The sequence below is a fragment of the Sceloporus occidentalis genome, unplaced genomic scaffold (genome assembly GCF_023333645.1).
Source record: "Sceloporus occidentalis isolate IW3139 unplaced genomic scaffold, rSceOcc1.0.p SCAF_1, whole genome shotgun sequence".
Taxonomy (NCBI): domain Eukaryota; kingdom Metazoa; phylum Chordata; class Lepidosauria; order Squamata; family Phrynosomatidae; genus Sceloporus; species Sceloporus occidentalis.
The window spans coordinates 90,465,335-90,485,879 of NW_028316981.1; the positions used below are offsets into that span (position 1 = coordinate 90,465,335).

The window sequence follows — 20,545 nt, forward strand, 5'->3', positions numbered from 1 at the left end:
AGCAGTCAACATCAGGAGGCAGTTGGCAGCATAGGGCTGGTGTGTGCACATTCACACAGCAGTCTCACACAAGGATTGCAGCTGCCAACCTCCTCCCTAAACCAACTGCTGTGTGCACATTCACACAGCAGCCAACTTTGGGAGGCAGTTGGCAGCTGTAATTCCTCCTCCCCCTGATCCAGAAACATGGGGCTGCTGTATGCACATTCAACAGCAGTCTCTTGCTGAATGTGCTCACACCAACCGGCTTTGGGAAGCTGTTGGCCGGCACAATGACTGCAAAGGAGAGGGAGAGAGTAGGAGAGGAGCAGAATCACACCCACTCACACCACATGATTGCCTGAACTGCAGCAGAAAGGACCGGTTGCACAAAGACAGTAATACAATAACAGATATAATAATAGAATAACAATAATATTATATACACACACACATAGAGTTGGCCCTTCTTATACACGGATTTTTTATACACGGATTCAAGCATACATGGTTTGAAAATGTTCCAAAAAAGTATAAATTTCAAATATCAAATCTGGATTTTCCATTATTTATAAGGGACACCATTTTTCTGTGTCATTATATTTAATGGGACTTGACCATACACGGATTTTGTTATACACGGGGATCTTGGAAACAAACCCCAGCGTATAACAAGGGTCCACTCTGTGTGTGTGTGTGTGTGTGTGTAAACAGTAACATAATAACCAACTGAGAGCCTAGTGAAGGATTTTAAATTAAATCAAGAGGTCATTCACACATCATTTTGTTGTAGTGGAATAATGCGAATAACCTAAACCATGCATTCTATGTTTGTTGTTCACACCATGGAATGGCATCAATCCATATCTCTTCACGTTTGGAGCAGGAGCCGGCAGCTGAGACAGGGCAGGGGGTTCCCCATTGCTAGGCCTGTGCTTGGCCTCTGTGGTCTGGGGGTGGGGACACCTCTGGGAAGCCCCTGAAAGGCAGCCTGTAGCAATGGGTGTGCAGAGAAAGAGGAGGAGGAGGAGTGTCTCTTCATAAAGCTGTCTAGGAAGAGCCTTGTCACCTCAAGGAGTCGATGATGTGATTGTCTTTGAAACACATTCAAGGTATGCTGAGTTTAAGACAGGTCTGTTTGTATCATTATTCACACGGCTGACTTTGCAATTAAAAAAAAAACACCTCTGGAAAAGAGCCGGTATTGATTATCCTGGGTTAAGTGGGCTTTTTGATCACCTCCCCCAAACTGAATTGGGTCCCTTTGTGCGGAGGGTGAATAACAAAGATTCAACCTAGATTATTTTCATTGTGTGAATAAACCCTAAAAGGTGCACTACACTAACAAATGTAATTCAAGGCAGCAGCTGGGCAAAATTATGTTGTGTGATAAGTACTGTCCAAAGACCTTTTTATCCTGTTAAAATTCCTAAGTCATTTGTAGCAGTTACATTTGCCATGGTGGTTTTCAGAGACAGAAGTGCTGTGTTTCCCTTTCAGATCAGTCTGTACCACAGTGAAGTGACCTCTTCTCTTCTAGCCTTATTCCTTAACAATTCCTTTTTAAAAAATCTGGGTGCTTTGTTGTTTTTTTAAAGTGTTTCCCATGATAGCCTGCTATTTCTCATTGTTCAGACCTGTAGCAGAGGCTAAAAAGGAGACAGTCTGTCTTTATCAGAAATGTTTCTGTTGCAGTGTTATAAATCCTGCAGGAATAGTAGTAATGTGGTATAAGAGAGAAAATGTGCAAGTATCTCTGGACTAGGGTATGGACTTAGCCAAGATTTTGAAACTTCATTTTGATTTTATTTGGATGTCATTGTAGGTTTTACTGCAATGTGTGATGAAGAAAGTGATATTTACTTGCATAAAGTATAATTTTTAAGAAGGAAGAAGCTGAAAAGATGGTGTAAATAGGTGTCTCTAGATATCACTATTCAATATGCTTGTCAGGGAGGAAGGCAGTTGGGCACACAAATATTCACTCAAGCCCCTGTTTTAATTATCCAGATGAGTACTTTTCTAGGTTTAATTCTTTTGTTAGGGATGATTCAGAAAATTCTGTTGAACTTAAAGTTTTTAAACAACACATTTATCCAATTTATGGTTTACATGACTGTGATGGAAGTGAGTGCATATTTTTTGGTTTTCCTCATTGGGAGGAAACAATGCATGTCAAATTCGCCTTCTCTCACAAAAGAATTATGAGCAAATAAACACACACATGTAAACATTAACATGTTTGAAAAATACATCTGAACGCACACTTTGGTCAGTGTGTTGTTTTTGTTGTTGTTATATGCCTTCAGATTAGTTGAGATGTCACTATGTATGAGAGCTCTTCAAGAGTCCCAGAGTACAGTAGCTCTGTTCAGGTCTGTTCAGATATGGCCATGGATTTCTTGATTGAGTCAATCCACCTATAATGTATATAGAGAGATCTTGTAGCACCTTTGAGACTAATTGAGAGAAAGTGAGTCTCAGAGATGCTACAAGATCTCTCTGCATACTAATTCCATAGTCTAACATGGTTATATCTTTGACTTCTACCACCTATAACGTAAGTCTCACTCTTTTCCTCTACCTTCAGTTTTATGGAGTGTTTATCTTTGCCAGTGAATCATGCTGTCTCATGATGCCTGAGATGTTGGTTAATCTCAGCTAGAGTACATCCATTCAATACTTAGTCAATACTTAAGTAAATCCCATTGAGTCTGTTCTAATGAGGACTAACAAAAAGATTTAGGCTGAAGTGTCCAAAGTATGATAGTTTAGTCATCTTGTCTACTAATGAGATCTTAGGCCTGATTTGTTCTTGGACCCACTTATTTACCTTTTTTGCAGTCTATATTACCCATAGAACTCGCCTCCAGCATCACATTTGAAGTGAGTTAACTTTCTGTTATCTTTCACAGCCTGTACATTAGGTAGAGTGTGTACCAAAGTAGACATAAATACCTGTGTAAGGTTTGTGGTGGGAAAAGTTTACTTGCAACCCAATATGACACGTGTATGGAGCAAGAATATGTGGGATTCTCAGAATTGCAGTGAAAATGAAACTGACAGGTTTTCATATCCCTACTTCAGGTCTGGTTTGATTGATAGCTTCTGCAGATTGTCCTGGCCATTTTTTACCAATGTGTTCATGTTCTTGAGATCTATGTGGAAAGGGTTTTGAATCTCCATCTATTCTAATTCCACTTACTCGATGAGCAAGAAATGGTGAGGCAGACCCAGTCTGTGTGGCACAGGCCAATCATTCTGCCAACACCCAGCCTTTTTTTTAGTTCCAGCTGTTTATGTGATTGGATGATGGGCAGAGCTTGGAAAAGTTACTTTTTGTACTACATTTCCAAGAGTTCCCTAGCCACTGTTTATGTTGGCTGGAGGATTCTGAGCATTATGGGATTCTGGGAAAGTAAAAATCTAAACTCTTGTAATAAGCTTGATAGAATTCAGGCACTAGTTCATACTAGCAGAACTACTGAAAATGGTGATTTAGAAGAGGAGGCTGCATTATGAACAGAACAACAGACGAAGACAGGATTGCTGTGTCTTTTTACTAATTAGATAGAAAAGGTACATGCTGCAGAGCAGAGGGGAGAAAAATTACTACTGCCAAAATCATGTCTTGGTTCTCTACTATAAAGTCCTTGTTCAGTGGTATACAGTGTTGCATTTAGTCCAAATGTGAATTTGCCCCTTAATAACAACAGCTTCTTAATAATTTAATATCAAACTGGATTTTGCTGTGCACAAATAGTGAAGATCGGGCTCTTGAAATCTAAAAGATCCATGTGTCTGTGTTCAGAGTTGCCTTTTGATCATTAAACAAAAAGGTGGGCAAAATTTCTCTTTTTAACTGCTTATCTTTTGGTGCTTGAGTACTGAGAAGCCACACTTAAGAATGCCTAAAGAAATGAAAGGATGTACATAGTCTTGCAGCAGTCTTTCAGCCAAGTGCAGTATTACAGGCACATGCATGTTCCTGTGTTGCTCTGTTGCTCTTGGATGCTTAAAGATATAGTGTACTTTGCCCTCCTGGATAGTTTTCTCAGGATCTGGCTTTTTAATTATTATTTTAACAACAAAAAAAGATCTTACTCCCTTCCCTTGTCCAGCCTGATTCAATCACAGTTTCTTTTATCCCTTTTTATCATCTCTTACTTATCCACAGACACTTCCCCACCAATTTCCTGATATCTCTCCATATCTGGGATGTTAATTATTTGTATTTCATCTGACAAAGGCAATCAAGAGACATGTGATGAAATCCACATGGCTTTTGAATGGAACATGGGTTCTTTGAGTAGGCATTATGGCTGCTTATGTGAATAAAGGATAAAAAGAGCTAGTGTTTAATGTGTGACAGAAATATTTGCTGTGTGTGGATTATGCAGTGCACTGATCATTTCTGGGGGGCACATGGGACAATGCTTCCTTACAAGGTATGAGCTTGTCCTTCATTTTCATTTTGTCTCTTTTTGTCATTGTGTTAAAACTGTAAGGGAAATGTGATGGAAATAGTGGAAATCACAGTGGCCCACCTCAGTATTTTCCTAAAGTCTATGTGTTTAACTCAGTGGTTCTCAAACAGTTGGGTGGGAACCGGGGCGGGGGGGGGGGGGGGGTTGGAATGAGAGTTGTTCAATGAGGGCGCAAAACTTGGAAGTCCTGATCCCTCCGCCTCTTCTTCCCCAAATTTTTAATGTAGAAAAAATTACATATGTGTTTAGTTAAATAATGAATTTATTTAAATAAATATGTTATAATTTGAATAATATTTTTTCCTTATAAAATGTTAAAATATGAATATACATGAATGTGTGAATCAAAGTATGCACACTAAACAAACAAAATATTTTTATTCATATATTATGTTGCAGGGGGGGACACAGTCTGCATTTAGATATAAAGGGGATTACAGGAGTAAAAAGTTTAAAAATCTCTGATTTAACTCATCCCACTAAAGCACATAATAAGAAGAGGGTCTACAGTCCCAGAGAGGTACTACCATCCTGTGACCTTGTAAGCAGTACTTTCTCTATGTAGTACTGTTAATATCTTTCTGGGTCTCTTTGCTTTAGTAATAGCAAGTACATTTCTGTACCACTTATCAGTGCACTTAAGCACTCTCTAAACAATTTACAATGTGTAAACTAATTGCCCCCAAGCTGAGTACTCATTTTAGTGACCTACAGAAGGATGCAGGGCTGAGTGGACCCTTGAACCCTGCCTGGGATCAAACTGGCAACCTTGTAGCTGTGAATGGCTCTGCTGTACAGGCATTTAACCACTGCACCACGAGGGCTACTTATCTATCCTAGTTTTTATAAGACTGTAGGTGATGGTCTAGATTACCCTCTTTGTCCCTCAGTGCCATTGGTTGCAAGTTCTGTATTTGGTATTTCTATTGCATAGGGTGTGTGTGTATGTTCCAAGGAGCAGGAAAATATGGATCTTCCATCACTGACAACCATTCAGTTCTAAGGTGATGTTGGAACTAGAACTGACTACAGCAGAGAATACCATACCATATCCATAGTGTCGAGTGATGTATTCAGGTCTTTTACTCCAAGTCTCAGGTCTCTTCCTTTAAGTCTCAAGTTGAGTCTCAAGTCTGGGAGCCAACCTTTAACATAAAAAAAAAAAAGGTGGCAAGGTCTCTTGGAGGAACAACAAGTGTGTGAAGCAGTGGGCTTGAGGTCTGTTTGACAGCATGTTTGCACTGTGCATCAGAGGACCCTTCTTAAGCTTTTCAAAAGCTTTAGAAAGATGTTTCTGCCTCAAGCCTATTGCCTAATACAGTAGGCCCTTGGTATCCATGGGGGATCTGTTTCAGATCCCCCCGCAGATACGAAAATCCACAAATGCTCAAGTCTCATTTTTCCTAACGGCAACACAGCCATGCAGCCATGCCACCATTACGAATAATGGGACCAAAGTCCTGCATGCCCCACTCCCTCCCTCCCTCCCTCCCTCCCTCCCTCCCTCCCTCCCTCTTTCTTACCTCCTTACCTTTCTTGCCTTCTGTCCTTCCTTCCTCTTTCCCTCCTCCCTCCCCCTCTGAGGCTTCTGTCCTGGCTTGGCTCCAGGGGTGGAGGCTGGAGCCCCATCATTCAGAGGGAACTGGAGCTTCAGTTTCAGAGCTGCCTGCTCCCAGGCCTAGCACCCAGAATGGAGCCTCCAGTCTCCGTGACCCAAGCCCTAGCCCCTGTGCTGGCTCCTTCTGGTTGACAGGGCTCCATCCCCAAAGCCAAACTAGAGCCCCATCAGCTGGAAGGAGGGGTCAGGTCATGAAACCTGGAAGTTCTGTCCCGGGTGCTAAGCCTGGGGGTGAGCAGGGGGTGAGCAGCACCAAGACTCAAGTTCCAGCTCCCTCCAACTGATGGGACTCCAGCCTCCACTCCTGGAACCAAGCCAGTGCAGAGGCCTCGGGGGAGGGAGGAGGAAGAGAGGAAGGATGGGTGGAAGGCAAGAAAGGTAAGGAGGTCAGGAAGAGGGAGGGGGGAGTGGGGACTTTGGTCCACTTGTCCCCAATGGCAGCGCAGCTGCAATGCCACACTGCCATTGGGGACAACGTGGGCTTCCCATCCACGGATGCTCAAATCTGCAGATGGCAAGTCTACAGATACCGAGGTTCCACTATACATTTGCTTTTTCCCACCAATAAATGTAGCTCTAAGTGAATGATGCCAGTCAAGAGTCTGGTTGAATGAGTGCATTATTTATTGCTAAATCGAGTCCAAGTTGATGCACCAAAGCAAATTGAGTCCATTTTAGTTAACTCATCTATGTCACTGATAGTGCCTAAATAATGTGTCTGTTACCCTTAACATGACATGTTAAGCCAAAAGATTTTTTTTCTTAACTCTTTTAAAAAGTTAGGAATGCAAATGTCTCTGAATATGACATTGTAGTAATTGTAATGATTGCCTCTTGCATTATTGTTGCTGATTTTAAGCTGCAATTTAAGAATGTTTTTATTGCTGATGTTAAACAGCCTGCTTTCCTCCATTGTGCTAGCTGTACAGCATGCATATTAAGAAGGACAGAATTCATTAGATATATTGAAGAAATAGTTTAGGCAGCACAGGTTTTGTTTGCACATTACAACACAGATTGAAGCACACACTGCTTTTAGTCTTTCAAACCAGGATTAATGATTGATTATTACAAACGAACATTTCTTAGTTTTATGGCTGCTCTTTCTGTGTTTTTTCTCCACTTTTTATCATGCTGTTTTATTGTGATGCTATTATCCAAGTGCATTGCCCTTAGAGTCTGATACTGAAACCAGGCCTAGGAAATACCTAAATAAATTTTAAAAAAGAGAAATATTTAACTAAACAAATGTCATTTATGACTTAGAATGCTGACACTGACATTACTCTAATTCCATGTCTCTTTATTCTATTAAGAATCTTCATAAATACTTAAAGTAAGGAAGCATTATCAGTAATACTTAAATGTGTTTTTAGGTACTTTTCATCAGGTTTAAAACTGAAAGAAGATACACAATTTGGTCAGAAATCTATAGTGCTAATCAGATAAACTGGGGCTGCTACAGACAAAAATGCTCATTTATATGAGTTTTATTTTCCCTTGACGATAAATGTAGATTCAACTAGAGTATGTACGGCATATGAAAGCTGCAGAAGCTGAGTAAACAGGAAGTAAATTCTTCATGTGAACAAAACCTGGGAAAGCAGAAAAGAAAGAATCCCATGGCTTTGTGGAAAGTTGCTGAATAAATCAGAAACACATTGGGGTTTTCTGGTAAATCAATTAATTCAAGCTGAAGTGAGAGAAGAAGAAAAATATCTGATGACCACACATGGCTGAAAAATTACTTTCCCCCTTTGTGCTGACCAGGCAACCATGAGGCCAAGACATAACGTACCAGTCCAATAACAGACAGTTCCTGCAGTCAGGCCAGTCTGGCACAGTCTCCGGGTGCTGTGTGCTGAGGCAGCGCAAGACTTTGGCATGACTGTGGGGCTTCTGGTTTAGTTCTTGTTTCTCTTACCATTACGGGAACAACAAGCCTATTTATTATTATTATTATTATTATTATTATTACCATTCTGTCTAGATTATAGCTGAGAAAAGGAAAGTGCACTTAATGTTTGGATGAAATAATTGTGTTTAGTATTTATGTATAGGCCAGGTTTAACAGTAGCCATGCATGAGAAGTTCTCTCCTATGCCAACTAACAGCTTCAGCAGGAGCCATTTTTGTTGGGATGCTAGCATGTAGGGAACCTCATTCTTCCTCCTGGTGCCTATTTAAAGCTTTAAAACAACTAGGATCCACTGAACTATGTGTTTAATGTAACACAGAGTTTGTTCCTAAATTATTTCTCTCCACAGCTCCAATAATAAGAGAATGTCTATTTGCCTGGCTGCTATAACACATCAGAACATTATGCTAGATACAGCAGAACTTGTCAAAATGCTTTTTAAAATTTTATCCGAAATGCTGGATTGCAGGCCAAAATTCTACATGGGGGATTTACTCAAAACAAAAATGCTGTTATTGATGAGGAAACCATGGCAGGTGGCTCAACATTTGACAGAGTCCTTTCTTTTGTCATTCAGGTGACAGGTTTCAAGTCAAAACTTCAAAGGGGCTTGGGCTCATTAGAAGCAAAAGAGAGAGCCACACCATTAGGAAATCATAATAGATACACTGAAATCTGAGAAAAGTGTTTTTCATTTTAATTAAGAGCATCTTGTATCTTCCATGTCTGAGGGCTGAGAATCCAGTCTGAGGATTCATCCCAATTTTAAAAGAACTTTCAAGATGATGAAACTATTGTGGGCATACGGTTAGGCTCCTTTAAAGTCCACTTGAAAACCCAAAATGGATTCAAAATGGTACCCATATTGGGTTAAAAGCCAGTAAGTAGCTAAATAAATAAATATTCATGCTCAGCTGACATGAAAGCAAGCATCTATTGCCACTTTTCATCCAATTGCTTAGTTTTAAGTTGGGGAAAAATGAACTTTCTAAAAGAAAAAAAGGCACCTGCCACAGTTCAGTAATATATTTATTTTTAAAAAGTTGCTGAAATTCCTCAGACAGCAATCCAGTAGAGGGCTATGGCAATGTTGCTCATGTTCCTGAGGTTGTCGGAGGAGTGGCAAAATGAGAGAGAGGGCTTTCTGAGATACTGTTGGTAAAATTCCTGAAGTATAAAAATTGGTGAGGAGAAAACTGGAAGTTCCATTGACCCCTTCTGGAGTACATTGGGCCCTTGATATCCTCTGGGGTTTGGTTCCTGGACCCTCCATGGATACCAACATCTGTGAATATTTCTCATTAAATACAATGTCATAGTAAAAAGGTGTCCCTTATATAAAATGGCAAAATCAAGGCTTGCTTTGGGGAATTTATATTTAGCATATTTTCAAGCCATAGATGTTTGAATCTGTGGATGAAGAATCCAGGAATACAGAGGGCCAACTGTATTAAGTGTACAGACTCAGGCAGCTCAGGGAACACTTAAGGTAGTACAGTCGGCCCTTCTTATACACTGATTTTTTTATAAACGGATTCAAGCATACACGGTTTTGAAAATGTTCAAAAAAAAGGATAAATTTCAAATATCAAACCTTGATTTTCCATTTTTTTTTAATAAGGGACACCATTTTGCTATGCCATTATATTTAATGGGACTTGAGCATACATGGATTTAGTTATACACAGGGGATCTTGGAACCAAACTCCAGCGTATAACAAGGGTCCACTGTAGATCAATACAGAATTGGAGCTTGGTGTGTAATGGCTTCTCTAAGGGATTATCTATATGATTTAAATACTGTACTCCTCATTCTGTTTCAATAGACTGCAATCTGACCATGTGCAATTTGGAGGAATTTGGGCTTTTTGCACTTCCCCCTCAAAAATGCCATAAACTCTGCTGAAAAAGGATTAGCAGTTTTTGGCTGAATATCATCAAGGAAGCACATTATCAAACATGTGTCTGTCCATCCACTTTGCATGGATTTGCATGGCTGTGCATTTTCAGCAGGGGGAGGTTGAATAGAATCAGATTTGTGCAGGAAAATAAAGACAATTAACTATCAATGTGAATTTGTGAAAATCTGCAGCAATTTGCATAATACACTTATATGTAGACTTTGCCTTAACGTTAGTGCAATATGAAGTAGGGACCTTGAAAATTACAGTCAACAGGCTTCTTCAGTGTACAATAGACCTTGATGTGCTTTACTAAGTGTATGTGTGGGCATTATCAATAGTGTTTTTAAATCCATGTGGCAACATATTACCCAGTCTCACTAGTTAGTTTTCACAAATTAAGTGCATTTAATAAGAGTCAAGTTTATAAATTAGAACTGACTGAGGGTGTTTTATTTGATTGGGGGTTGAATTTGATCAATTAAATTTATATTCCCCCAAAAAATATTTTGTTTGCTTATCTGAATGCTTTATGTAAAGAAGCAGTAAGAGAGGTAATTAATAACTTGGGCAGTTTATACATTGTTTGAAATACCAGATAAAATGATGTTCATTAAAGTCTTTAGGGGGAAAGTGAAGCTATAAAGTTAGCTGTATTTGGGGAGCTCTTTTGGAATACATTTCATTATCAAATTGAACTTTTACAAATCATGAGTGAGACTGGGTGGGTCTGCCATGAACAATAATCTGACTGGCATTTGTATTGCATCATTGATGGCATGTGATGGCTGTTAGATGCTGACATGCAGTGCAAGAACATCTTAGCAGTGATTTCTGATGGAATTTTGTCGCATTTTTATTTTATGTTATTTGCTTTAATGATCATTAATGATATTTGCTTTAATGATTATAATTTGTTGTGGTTCAGTTATTGTTGTGCAGTGTTACCAACATGCATAATGTAGTCCGTGTTCAGGCAGTAGATTTTCAGAGAGCTGTCCATGGTGTAAACTGCCAAAGGGTTTTTTTTGTGTGTGTATTTGTGAGTAGTGTGCCTTCAAGTAATTTTCGAGTTAAGGCAACCCTAAAGGTTTATCATGGGGTTTTCTTGTCAAGATTTGTTCAGAAGAGGTTTGCATTTGCCTTCCCCTAAGGGTGAGAGAATGTGACTTGCCCACATTTTCGGCTTCAAATGTTTCACCACATAGTCACTGATTTTTTTCCTCCCAGGTTTTCAGTGCCTCAGAGTGCAGATACCCAAGAAAATGACTAGCTACAACACTGCTACACTGCTACAACAGAAATCTAAATTTGATATAAAAATAGGATATGAATATTGGATAAAATTTTTATAAATTATATTCTGACTTGAACCCAGCATAAATTGCACATTCCCTGTCCTACTTCCACATCTTGACATGCTTTGGTGAGGAATCTATGTTTAAAGTTAATTTAATGACTTGCTTTTGTATATGAAAAAATAACATAAAATCATAGAGTTGGAAGAGACCACAAGGGTCATCGAGTCCAACCTCCCGCCATGCAAAAACTCACAATCAAAGCCCCCCCGACAGATGGCCATCCAGCCTCTGCTTAAAGACCTCTAAGGAAGGAGACTCCACTACACTCCGAGGGAGTTTGCTCCACTGTCGAACAGCCCTTACTGCCAGGAGGTTCCTCCTAATGTTGAGGTGGAATCTCTTTTCCTGTAGCTTGCATCCATTGTTCCATGTCTCTAGAGCAGCAGAAAACAAGCTTGCTCCATTCTCAATATGACACCTCTTGAGATATTTAATCTGGGCTATCATATCACCTCTTAACTTTCTCTTTTTCAGTCTAAACATGCCCAGCTCCCCAAGTCTCTCCTCATAGGGCATGGTTTCCAGACCCTTCACCATTCTGCTGGCCCTCCTCTGGACATGCTCCAGCTTTAATCACTATGTAATCATCATGTAATCCAGATGTAACCATGTAGCCACATGTAGCATTTTACCAAGAAGAAACATGCTGCTTCTACTAGGAATGAAATGAACTAGAATACTCACAGTTTATGAAATGGTCTGACAAATTTGATAGCCCTTTCCTTACCTTCACACCCAAACTGTATGGGAATGAAGTCTATATAATTACGTATACATGAGCATATATAATTAGGCAAATTGAATTAGTAGGCATTTCCCCATGCAAACAGATTCCCGTCTCTTCTCACAAATCACATTTGCACAGCTATTAAGCTGTCACTGTAATCCAAGTGCTTGTTTTTCTTGAAGAGAAATATTAATGTGTACATAGACCTGTAGTATAACACAGCACACACACACAGAGAGAGAGACACACAGTACTTAGAAACAAGTTTCACTCTATTCAGCATTGTTGTGTTATTGTGTGCCTTCAAGTCATTTCTATCTTATGGTGACCCATCTGTTTCAGGGTTTTCTTAGGCTCCCCTTAGGGTCACCATAAGATAGAAATGACTTGAAGGCACACAACAACACAACAGTGCTGAATAAGGCAGCTTTGTGGATCGGAACTCATCATAGAAGTATTTCATACAGAGTGGGTATCTTGATGAAATGTCTATTGTATTATAGATTGTTATTGGGCAGAGATACTACATTGGGTGTGCCATAGTGGGTGTCCCCTATTGTTTAATAGATGCTGCAGTAGACACAGGGCTGCTGCAAAATTTGTGGCTTTATATTTCACTCTTTCATATCTCCATAACTTCAGGTGAAAATGTGACTCAGCATTATGGTGTTGTGAGCTTCTTCCTCCTTGCACCACACTGTGATTTGTCATAGGCAGGGCAGAGAATATGGTAAGATAGGGAAACACAGTTATAATGGTACAACAATTTCAGTTTAGTCATCTTGCCTTCTAGGGGTTTGATTTGCTCTTGGACCTGTTTGTTTGACTTACACATTCCATATGTACAGTCCATCCAGTAGGTCAGTATTGGCCTTTAACTGACACAGGGAATACAGCAAGTGATCACAAGATGCTTCTTATCTCATTAAGGTGGAATGTTGTGGTGGATATCCAGTGCCAACAGTTCTCCAAAGCTAAAGTTGAGCAATCAACAGTCATCACTTCAGTGTGTTACTTGGATTCTGTGGTTCATTCCCATGCCAATGAGCAGGCAGCCAGAAAAAACTGAATTTATAGTCAAAGCCTGGATGAGTTTGGATTACAACTACTTGAATCCAACTGGCTGATGAATTCTTGGAACTATAATCCAAGAAAGTAAAAAACTCCAATTAGGGCCAAATTATAGCAAAGGTTGTCTGTTCATCAACATCAAGCACAAGCATTTGTGGTATATGAATTTATCCTGTGCATGGAACCTATTTCAGAGATCATTGTTAAAACACTACCAACCAAAGACAGTGAAAGAACTTTTTGAAACTCAAAGCTCCCTTGATTATCCCTTGCTCATTTCCACATACACTGCTCAATCCTGTCTGCAGCTGAGGACAGAGCTGGCAGCAATCAAGTCAAAAAGAAGGCAATGGGAACCTAGTGTCTTTCAGCTGTTTTGAATGACAATAGACTTCTATGACCATTTGCAATGAAGGCTTTTGGAAACTGTAGTCCAAAATAAGTATGTGTGAAGAATCCAATTTCAGTCTGAGATTAGATGGGCTTGTGTTGATCCACACTTCCTGGAATATGAGTGAAATTCAGACTTTATAAATATTCACATTCCTAGTTCAAAATATCTGAAGGACATAATCTCTGAATATTTTACAGAATATTTTATTTTACTTGTAACATATGTATCCTACTCACCTTCCAGCCAATTTGTGTTGTCTCCAGACTTCTACTGATCACACTTCACTTTTCAACAGGGCCTTGCTTACTTGAAAACTGTGTCCCATATTACTTCATCTGTTTCTGAAGATGCTCATCTCCTTGTTCCTCTTTATCACAGGTAAGCAAATCCCTTGATGTACACTGAGTGCATAAATGTGTCTGGCTGAATTGCTCATGGAATTCTGATAGTATTACAAGATGGATGAGGAGAAACAAAAGCACAGACATTTTAATTCTTATCCTATACAATTATTTTTCCTTAGCCAAACACATGCACAACTGCAGTGCATACACAGTGGCATGCTGGTCACTTTACATTTAAAAGAATGGTATTTGTTTCTGGGTTGAAGCATGTCCTGTAGGGGAAGCTTGGACAGGAAGCAAAATGCATCCCACCACACATACAGAGCAACCACTCAGGGAAAGCTGAGCTGGGGCAGAAGCATTGATGGCGAAAAGCCCATCTATGTGTAAAGTGTTCTCTAAATGCGTGGTGTGCAGCACACAGTCCCGACAGCATTTGTGGGGGAAATTTTCCTATTCCCATCAGCCCTAGCCAGCATGACCAACACTGAGGAATGTCTGGTAGAGAGAGATTATCACAATTTGACAACAGAGTTAGGAGCACTCTGTGTATGTATTAGGTTCCCAGCGTTTAAACAGATTCTCTATGTGATAGCAGCATAAAGTGTAGAACCTTCATATTATGCATACATTCACACTGCAACAAGCCTTATCTCTTTTATACCCTATGAGGAGAAAGGTGGCATACAAATGAAATAAATAAAAATAAATCACATTCCCATCATATGCCACAAGATCAAGCTATGACATTTCCCCCTCTTTAGCTGGTAAACCTAGTGGCATGTAGAGCAGACTGTCTATATTGAAATTATTATCTTACTTCCAGTGTCTATCCCACTCGCTAAATAAGGAAGAGAAGAGGGAGGATTAAAGCACCTACTATTGGTGGACTCTATTCATCTTGGTGCCTTGCAAGTTGTGTGGGCCTGCTGCATTGCTTTGCTTCAGAAATAGAGGATTTCTGCCAGCTGAAGTAGTTGTCTCTCTGACATCCTTCAGGCAGGAGACCTACAGTGTCTTGGCACAAAGTGAATCAACACAAGTGCCTCTGGCTTCTTTAAGACTGAGAGCAATGCCAGGACTGCTGCTTAGATGCCCAGTCTGAAACCTCACTGCTTCAAATTCTCCATTGCTAATACTCAACATCCTGTTTTATTCCTGCAATAATTACACCTTTTATTCCTGTTATTTTATAAACATCCTCCTGAGCATAGTGAGTTTCTTTTTTTGCATTTGTGGGGTGGGGGGAATATTTTATAGACAAGCCAAAGTCTATTCAGAAGTGGAAAATTTATTTAAAATGCTAGTCAGAATGGTTGTTCGTTTAACTTAAAACCAAAGCAACAAGTCTTCCGATTCCAGGTCTTACATATTTGAAATCTCTACACAATTATATTGTATGTTTTGTCATGTTGTAATGTTACTGTTTGTGAAATTTCATTGGATTTAATATAGAGATTGTGTGCTGTGGAAGTGCAGAAACTGGAACAGTTTGGGCCAGAAATAGATCAGGGCAGGAGAGTGAAATTTGGACACTCACAGGACCTCTCAGAATATTGTGTTTCATTGAAAAGGAGGAACTGTTGAAAATCCTTACTCTACTCTTTTTTTCCATTGTGGAGCTTCTCCTGAATACCACTCCCTTCATGAATTGAAGAAACCCTTGCAGTTTGCGAAGAAACCACCCCTTCTTTTTAACATTTGGTCACCTTGAATACTGGGCCAAAGATTAATGCCTTAAGTAACTAAAAATGGAGTATAAATTCCTTAACTAAAATAATTAAGTCAGTCATTTCTGTTTCAGAAGCTCAGTTTAATGAGTTTTGAAAAAGTGACATTCCCAATATCATTTGGAGAGTCACCCTCATCTTCAAGAATCTTTCTCTATTTCAAAAGAGCAGGGACATTGCAGATTTCTAATTTGAAGTTTTGCTTTCCCTCTTCATAGTGCTCTGGAATGAGAAATGGCATATGGTTGGAAATAATGCTACATTGTAATCCCATGAAAAGTGTGCTACCTTTGAGGTAGAAATATTCCATAAGAAGGATAATTAAACATCTGCTTCATCACAAGGATGGCCTTTGAATTTGTGGGACTTCTGATGAACTTGTATATGAGTGATATGTATCACATCCTTCCTGCATCCCTGTCCCCATTCTCTGTGGTAATATGGGGAAGTTAGTGCAAAAGCTTGGAAGCTGATAGCTATGATGGGCTCATAGGAAGCAATTCAGGAAACAGTTTCCACCCTATCATTTCCCAAAGATTTCCTGGCAGTTTTATTTTTAGATATACAGTACTGCTACTGTCATCTCACATCCTCAGCTGATAGCTCTTGCCAACAAAAATCCCACCACAGAAATGAGTGTCATAATAATCACCCAGGCTCTTTAAAAGGCACAGTTTGAATCTCTCAGGTGAGGAGAACCAGGATGTCAGGCTCATTCCTATAAACCAGAAACATGTTTGTTTGCTGCAGCCCAATTCTCTTTACCCTGGAAGGAAAGTTATCCATATTATGCTGGGTCTTTTAAATTGTCTGAATTATCTGGTTACATAATACGCTCATCACTGAGTAAATACATAGCCCTTTGTTTCCCTCATAATTGTAATGCAAAAAAGAGATAAGTTAAGAAAAAGGTCCAATAATTTTATATGTGCCTATTAATTCATTTTCCCCTCTAACATTTGTAATAAGACAATTTTGGGCCCACTTGTGCATAGGAATTGTGATGTTTTACTTTTCAGGCATCTCAGCAGTTTAATGTTATATAGATTAACAGTTTGTATTTCTGAATCCAGTTTTCCATTTATCAGGAAGTGTTCTTCCACTGACTTCTGTAGAGTTTTTGTGTCTTTCTCATGATCTGCTTTTCTGAATATTTTCTCTCCCAAGGATTGTTAAGAATCAGCCCTTTGGAGATCTCTCCTAAGGACCATGAAGTCATCCTTAGTCTCTACAGTGATTTTACTCTGACGTGTTCTGGGCAGAATGAGGTTTTCTGGAGAAAGGATGGCAAACATGACATAGTAGACGCTATCCTAGAGGAAAAGGGTGGCACTTTTTTTAGCACGCTAACACTAAGGAATGTGACTGGATTCTACACGGGCGAGTATTCCTGTAATTACGCTCAGTCTTCAGAGGGAAAAGCCATCTACATTTTTGTACCAGGTACTGTCAGCTGCATTGCTGTGAGCTGATTCTTTTAAAGTATGTCTTCTATCTGTAACAAAGGGGCTGTACAGACAGCCCAAAAGGAACAGCTCTGTGCCGCCCCTGGATGTGCGGGGTTGGAGACACGGCAACCGGATGCCATGCCCCCAAAAGGAGCTTCTTTTGCCAGTGCTATAAGAGTGTCATAAGGGTTGTGTTGCACCCTCATGACACTCACCGTGCACGGTGCTGTTTGTGCACCATGCATGAGCAATGTCATTATGGTGCACCTCGTGTAAACAGCGTTGCACCAAGATGGTGCCCACAGCGCATGGTAGGGCTCGGGAGCATGTGGATGGTCTGCTCTACCAAGCCCTACTTTCGGCCCCAGGCTGGATCAATATCTACACTGCAAATTAATGCAGTTTGACACTACTTTAACTGCCAAGAGTCAGTGCGATAGAATTCTGGGATTTGTAGTGTCTTATACCACTGGAGCTCTCTAACGGAGAAGGCTAAATATCTCACAAAACTACAAATCCTAAAACTCCATAGCTTTGGCAGTTAAAGCGGTGTCAAACTGCATTAATTCTGCAGTGTAATTCTGCAGCCCATGACATGTATAAATATCTGGAAGAGGAGAATATGTAGCACAGGGCTAAGTGAACTCTTGCTCTGCATGCCAACAGCAAATTCCTAAATTTTCTCAGGCTGTACCCACTGTACTCTGGCCACAACCCTCCTTACCCAGAGTTTGGGATATTTTTTGGTGTTATTTATTTCATCCCACTCTAAACTATTATTATTATATTATTATTATTATTTTATTTATATTTCCCATATATCTACAAAGACAATGGAAGGTAGTTTGCCCAAGCAGGGAAAGCAAATGCCTGTATGAAAATATAATTTTGTTTATCATGCTTAACAAAAGTTAAGAGCCACAACTATATTTCTATCCACTTTGGGCTCTAAGCCTTTATACATTGAACAATGCCCATGACCCCTGCTGGATGGATTGCAAGATATTTTTCTTATATACTATCCCTTTTAAGAGGCAGACCCAGAAGCCTGAATATTAGCTGGCCATCCTAGCTTTCAATTTAGGACAGAAACTGGAGGAACTGTAGTTGTGATCTGTATATTGTGATTGTCATTGTCGTCATAGTAACAGCATCAGCTATAGCACTAGCAGTAGTATACCTTTTTTTTATACCCGTGGTGAACCTTTTAGAGATCAAGTGCCCAAGTTCAGTGGCATTCCCACACCGAACGTCACCGGGTTCTGGGGGCGGGACTTTCAGGGGCATGGCTTCTGCCTTTCAGGGATGGGACTTCTGCTTTCCAGGGTTGCGACTTCCAGAGAAAAACCCAAGGCACACTCTCTCAGCCTCAGATGAAGGCAATAGTAAAAATCCCCTCTGAAGAAATTTTGCCAAGAAAACTCTGATAGTTTCAACTTAAGGTCGCCATAACTCGGAAATGTCTTGAAGGCACCACACACAAAAATCACGTTCTCTCACCCTCAGAGGATGGCAATGGAAATCCCACTCTGACAAAGCTTGCCCCAAAACTGGCGCTCAGTAGGGAGGGAGGGTACTTTGGGCCCATAAGTTGGCACAGAAGGCACAGCACAATAACAAGAGCAAAGAGAGCCAGTGGTATGAATGTTTGACTCTGGAGACCATGGCTCAAATCCCAGCTTGGCCATGAAACTCCCTGGGAGACCTTGGACATGTCACACTCACTTGGCCTTAGGGGAAGGCAATGAAAAACCTCCTCTGAAGGAACTCAATTGGCCATGAAACCCACTGGGAGACCCTGGGCAAGTCACAACAACCTCTCAGCCTCAGAGCAAGGCAATGGTAAACCCCTTCTGATGAAATTTGCCAAGAAAACCCAATGATAGGGTTGCCAGAAAGGACTTGAAGGCACACAACACCCCCCACACACCCAAGTCACACTCTCTCAGCCTCAGAGGATGGCAGTGGCAAACTTCCTCTGACAAAACTTGCCAAAAAAAAAACCTGTGATAGGGTCACCTTAGGGTTGCCAGAAATGACTTGAAGGCACACAACACACACACACACACACACACACACACACCCAAGTCTGGGAGGAGGAGGAGGAAGTGCCTTGGGTGGCCGGGACTTCCCACCAGAAGGGCCACACATCCCCCCTCCATGTTGCTGCTCAGTTTTCTGCAGGAGAACCAGGCCATGGCAAGGAGCTTGCCTGGCCATGTGCGCTTCCTCACCCCTCCTTGCTGTGGCCACTGCATGCCTTCAGTTACAGTTTTGTGTGCCAGAGAGGGCACGTGTGCTGTAGGTTCGCTAACACAGCTATACATCAGTGTTTCTCAAACTTTGGTCCTTCACCACCCAGAATTCCTGATTGTTGGTCAAACTGGCTAGGGTTTCTGTGAGCTGAAGTCCAAAACACCTGGAGAACCAAAGTTTGGGAAACACTGCCTTATAATTTCCTCAGATCTGGGACTTAAGGTGGCTTACAATATAACCTTGCAATTATCTCAGGTTCCCAGAGGCCAGCATAGCCCTGGACTAGTCCTGGACAAGTCTTGAACTTCAACCATGAGGTGATCTAGAGCAACATTCTTTAGTGCCCCTGGGGGTTGCAGACAAATTTAGGGGAACATGGAGCAGACTATGGCACACGTTGCTCCCATCTTTGCCCTCCAGCACTTCGCTGTTGGTTTACAGTCCTAGCATCAGCCATTTTATTTAATGGTAAGCACAGACTATTTAGGAGTGAGTGTTTGTATATGTCTATGTGTGTGAATGTCTTTCCCTGCAGTGGTCAGGTGAGGGGCCTTTTGCTCAGATTACATGTCTCTAGTGCAGACTTTTCTTTGGGGTGAGCTGATAAGTTTTTATTTAAAAAGCCAATAATCCAGACTTGTATGTAATTTGCTTCTAGCTCCATATCCACCTAACACCAAACCCTGTCATTTACATAGATGCCACATATTAAAGCAGTTTAAATGCACATATACTGATATCATTATATTTTGATAATTTGTTCAAACTAGAAAGAAGATTCTGCCTTGCCTTAACCACAGAAGATATATCATTGTCATATGCCAGTACCATAACACTAGCATCGATTGTTTATCTCTCATCCTACAACCAAGGAACTGTATGAGCTAAGAAGAATATATTTTGAATTTGTGTGAGATTATCTTCCTAGTTAACCTGTGTCAGAAAGATAGATTACATTTTATTCTTGATTGCTGTATATCACTTCATACTGAATAACCGAGTTCTCTCCATCTTTTTCCTCCTGCAGACCCCTCGTTGCCATTCCTGCCAAGCACACAGGAAGATGTATTTGTTTTTAGCACTGGCCATGGGGAGGACATTATTCCATGTCGTGTGACAGACCCCAACACTACAGTGAATCTATATGAAAAGAAGGTTAATGACCCACTCCTTGGCACTTATTACCCACAACAGGGCTTTAAGGGATACTTTGAAGACACAACCTACACCTGCAGGGCAACCATAGATGAGCAGGAGTTTGATTCTGAATCATACTATGTCTACAGTATTCAAGGTGGGTCTTTGCCTAAT

At 40.5% G+C, this 20,545-nt stretch overlaps 1 protein-coding gene across 1 annotated transcript in view; it reads left to right on the forward strand.

Moving 5' to 3' along the window:
• The window catches only part of LOC149321797 (platelet-derived growth factor receptor beta-like), a 119,446-nt gene that overhangs the window by 46,015 nt on the left and 52,886 nt on the right, over positions 1-20,545 (forward strand). The window contains exons 3-5 of the mRNA XM_089528697.1: positions 13,752-13,834; positions 16,698-16,973; positions 20,262-20,528. Of these exons, the coding sequence (XP_089384823.1) occupies positions 13,804-13,834; positions 16,698-16,973; positions 20,262-20,528 (574 nt within the window). The 5' untranslated portion in view covers positions 13,752-13,803. The remainder of the gene's footprint in view (positions 1-13,751; positions 13,835-16,697; positions 16,974-20,261; positions 20,529-20,545) is intronic.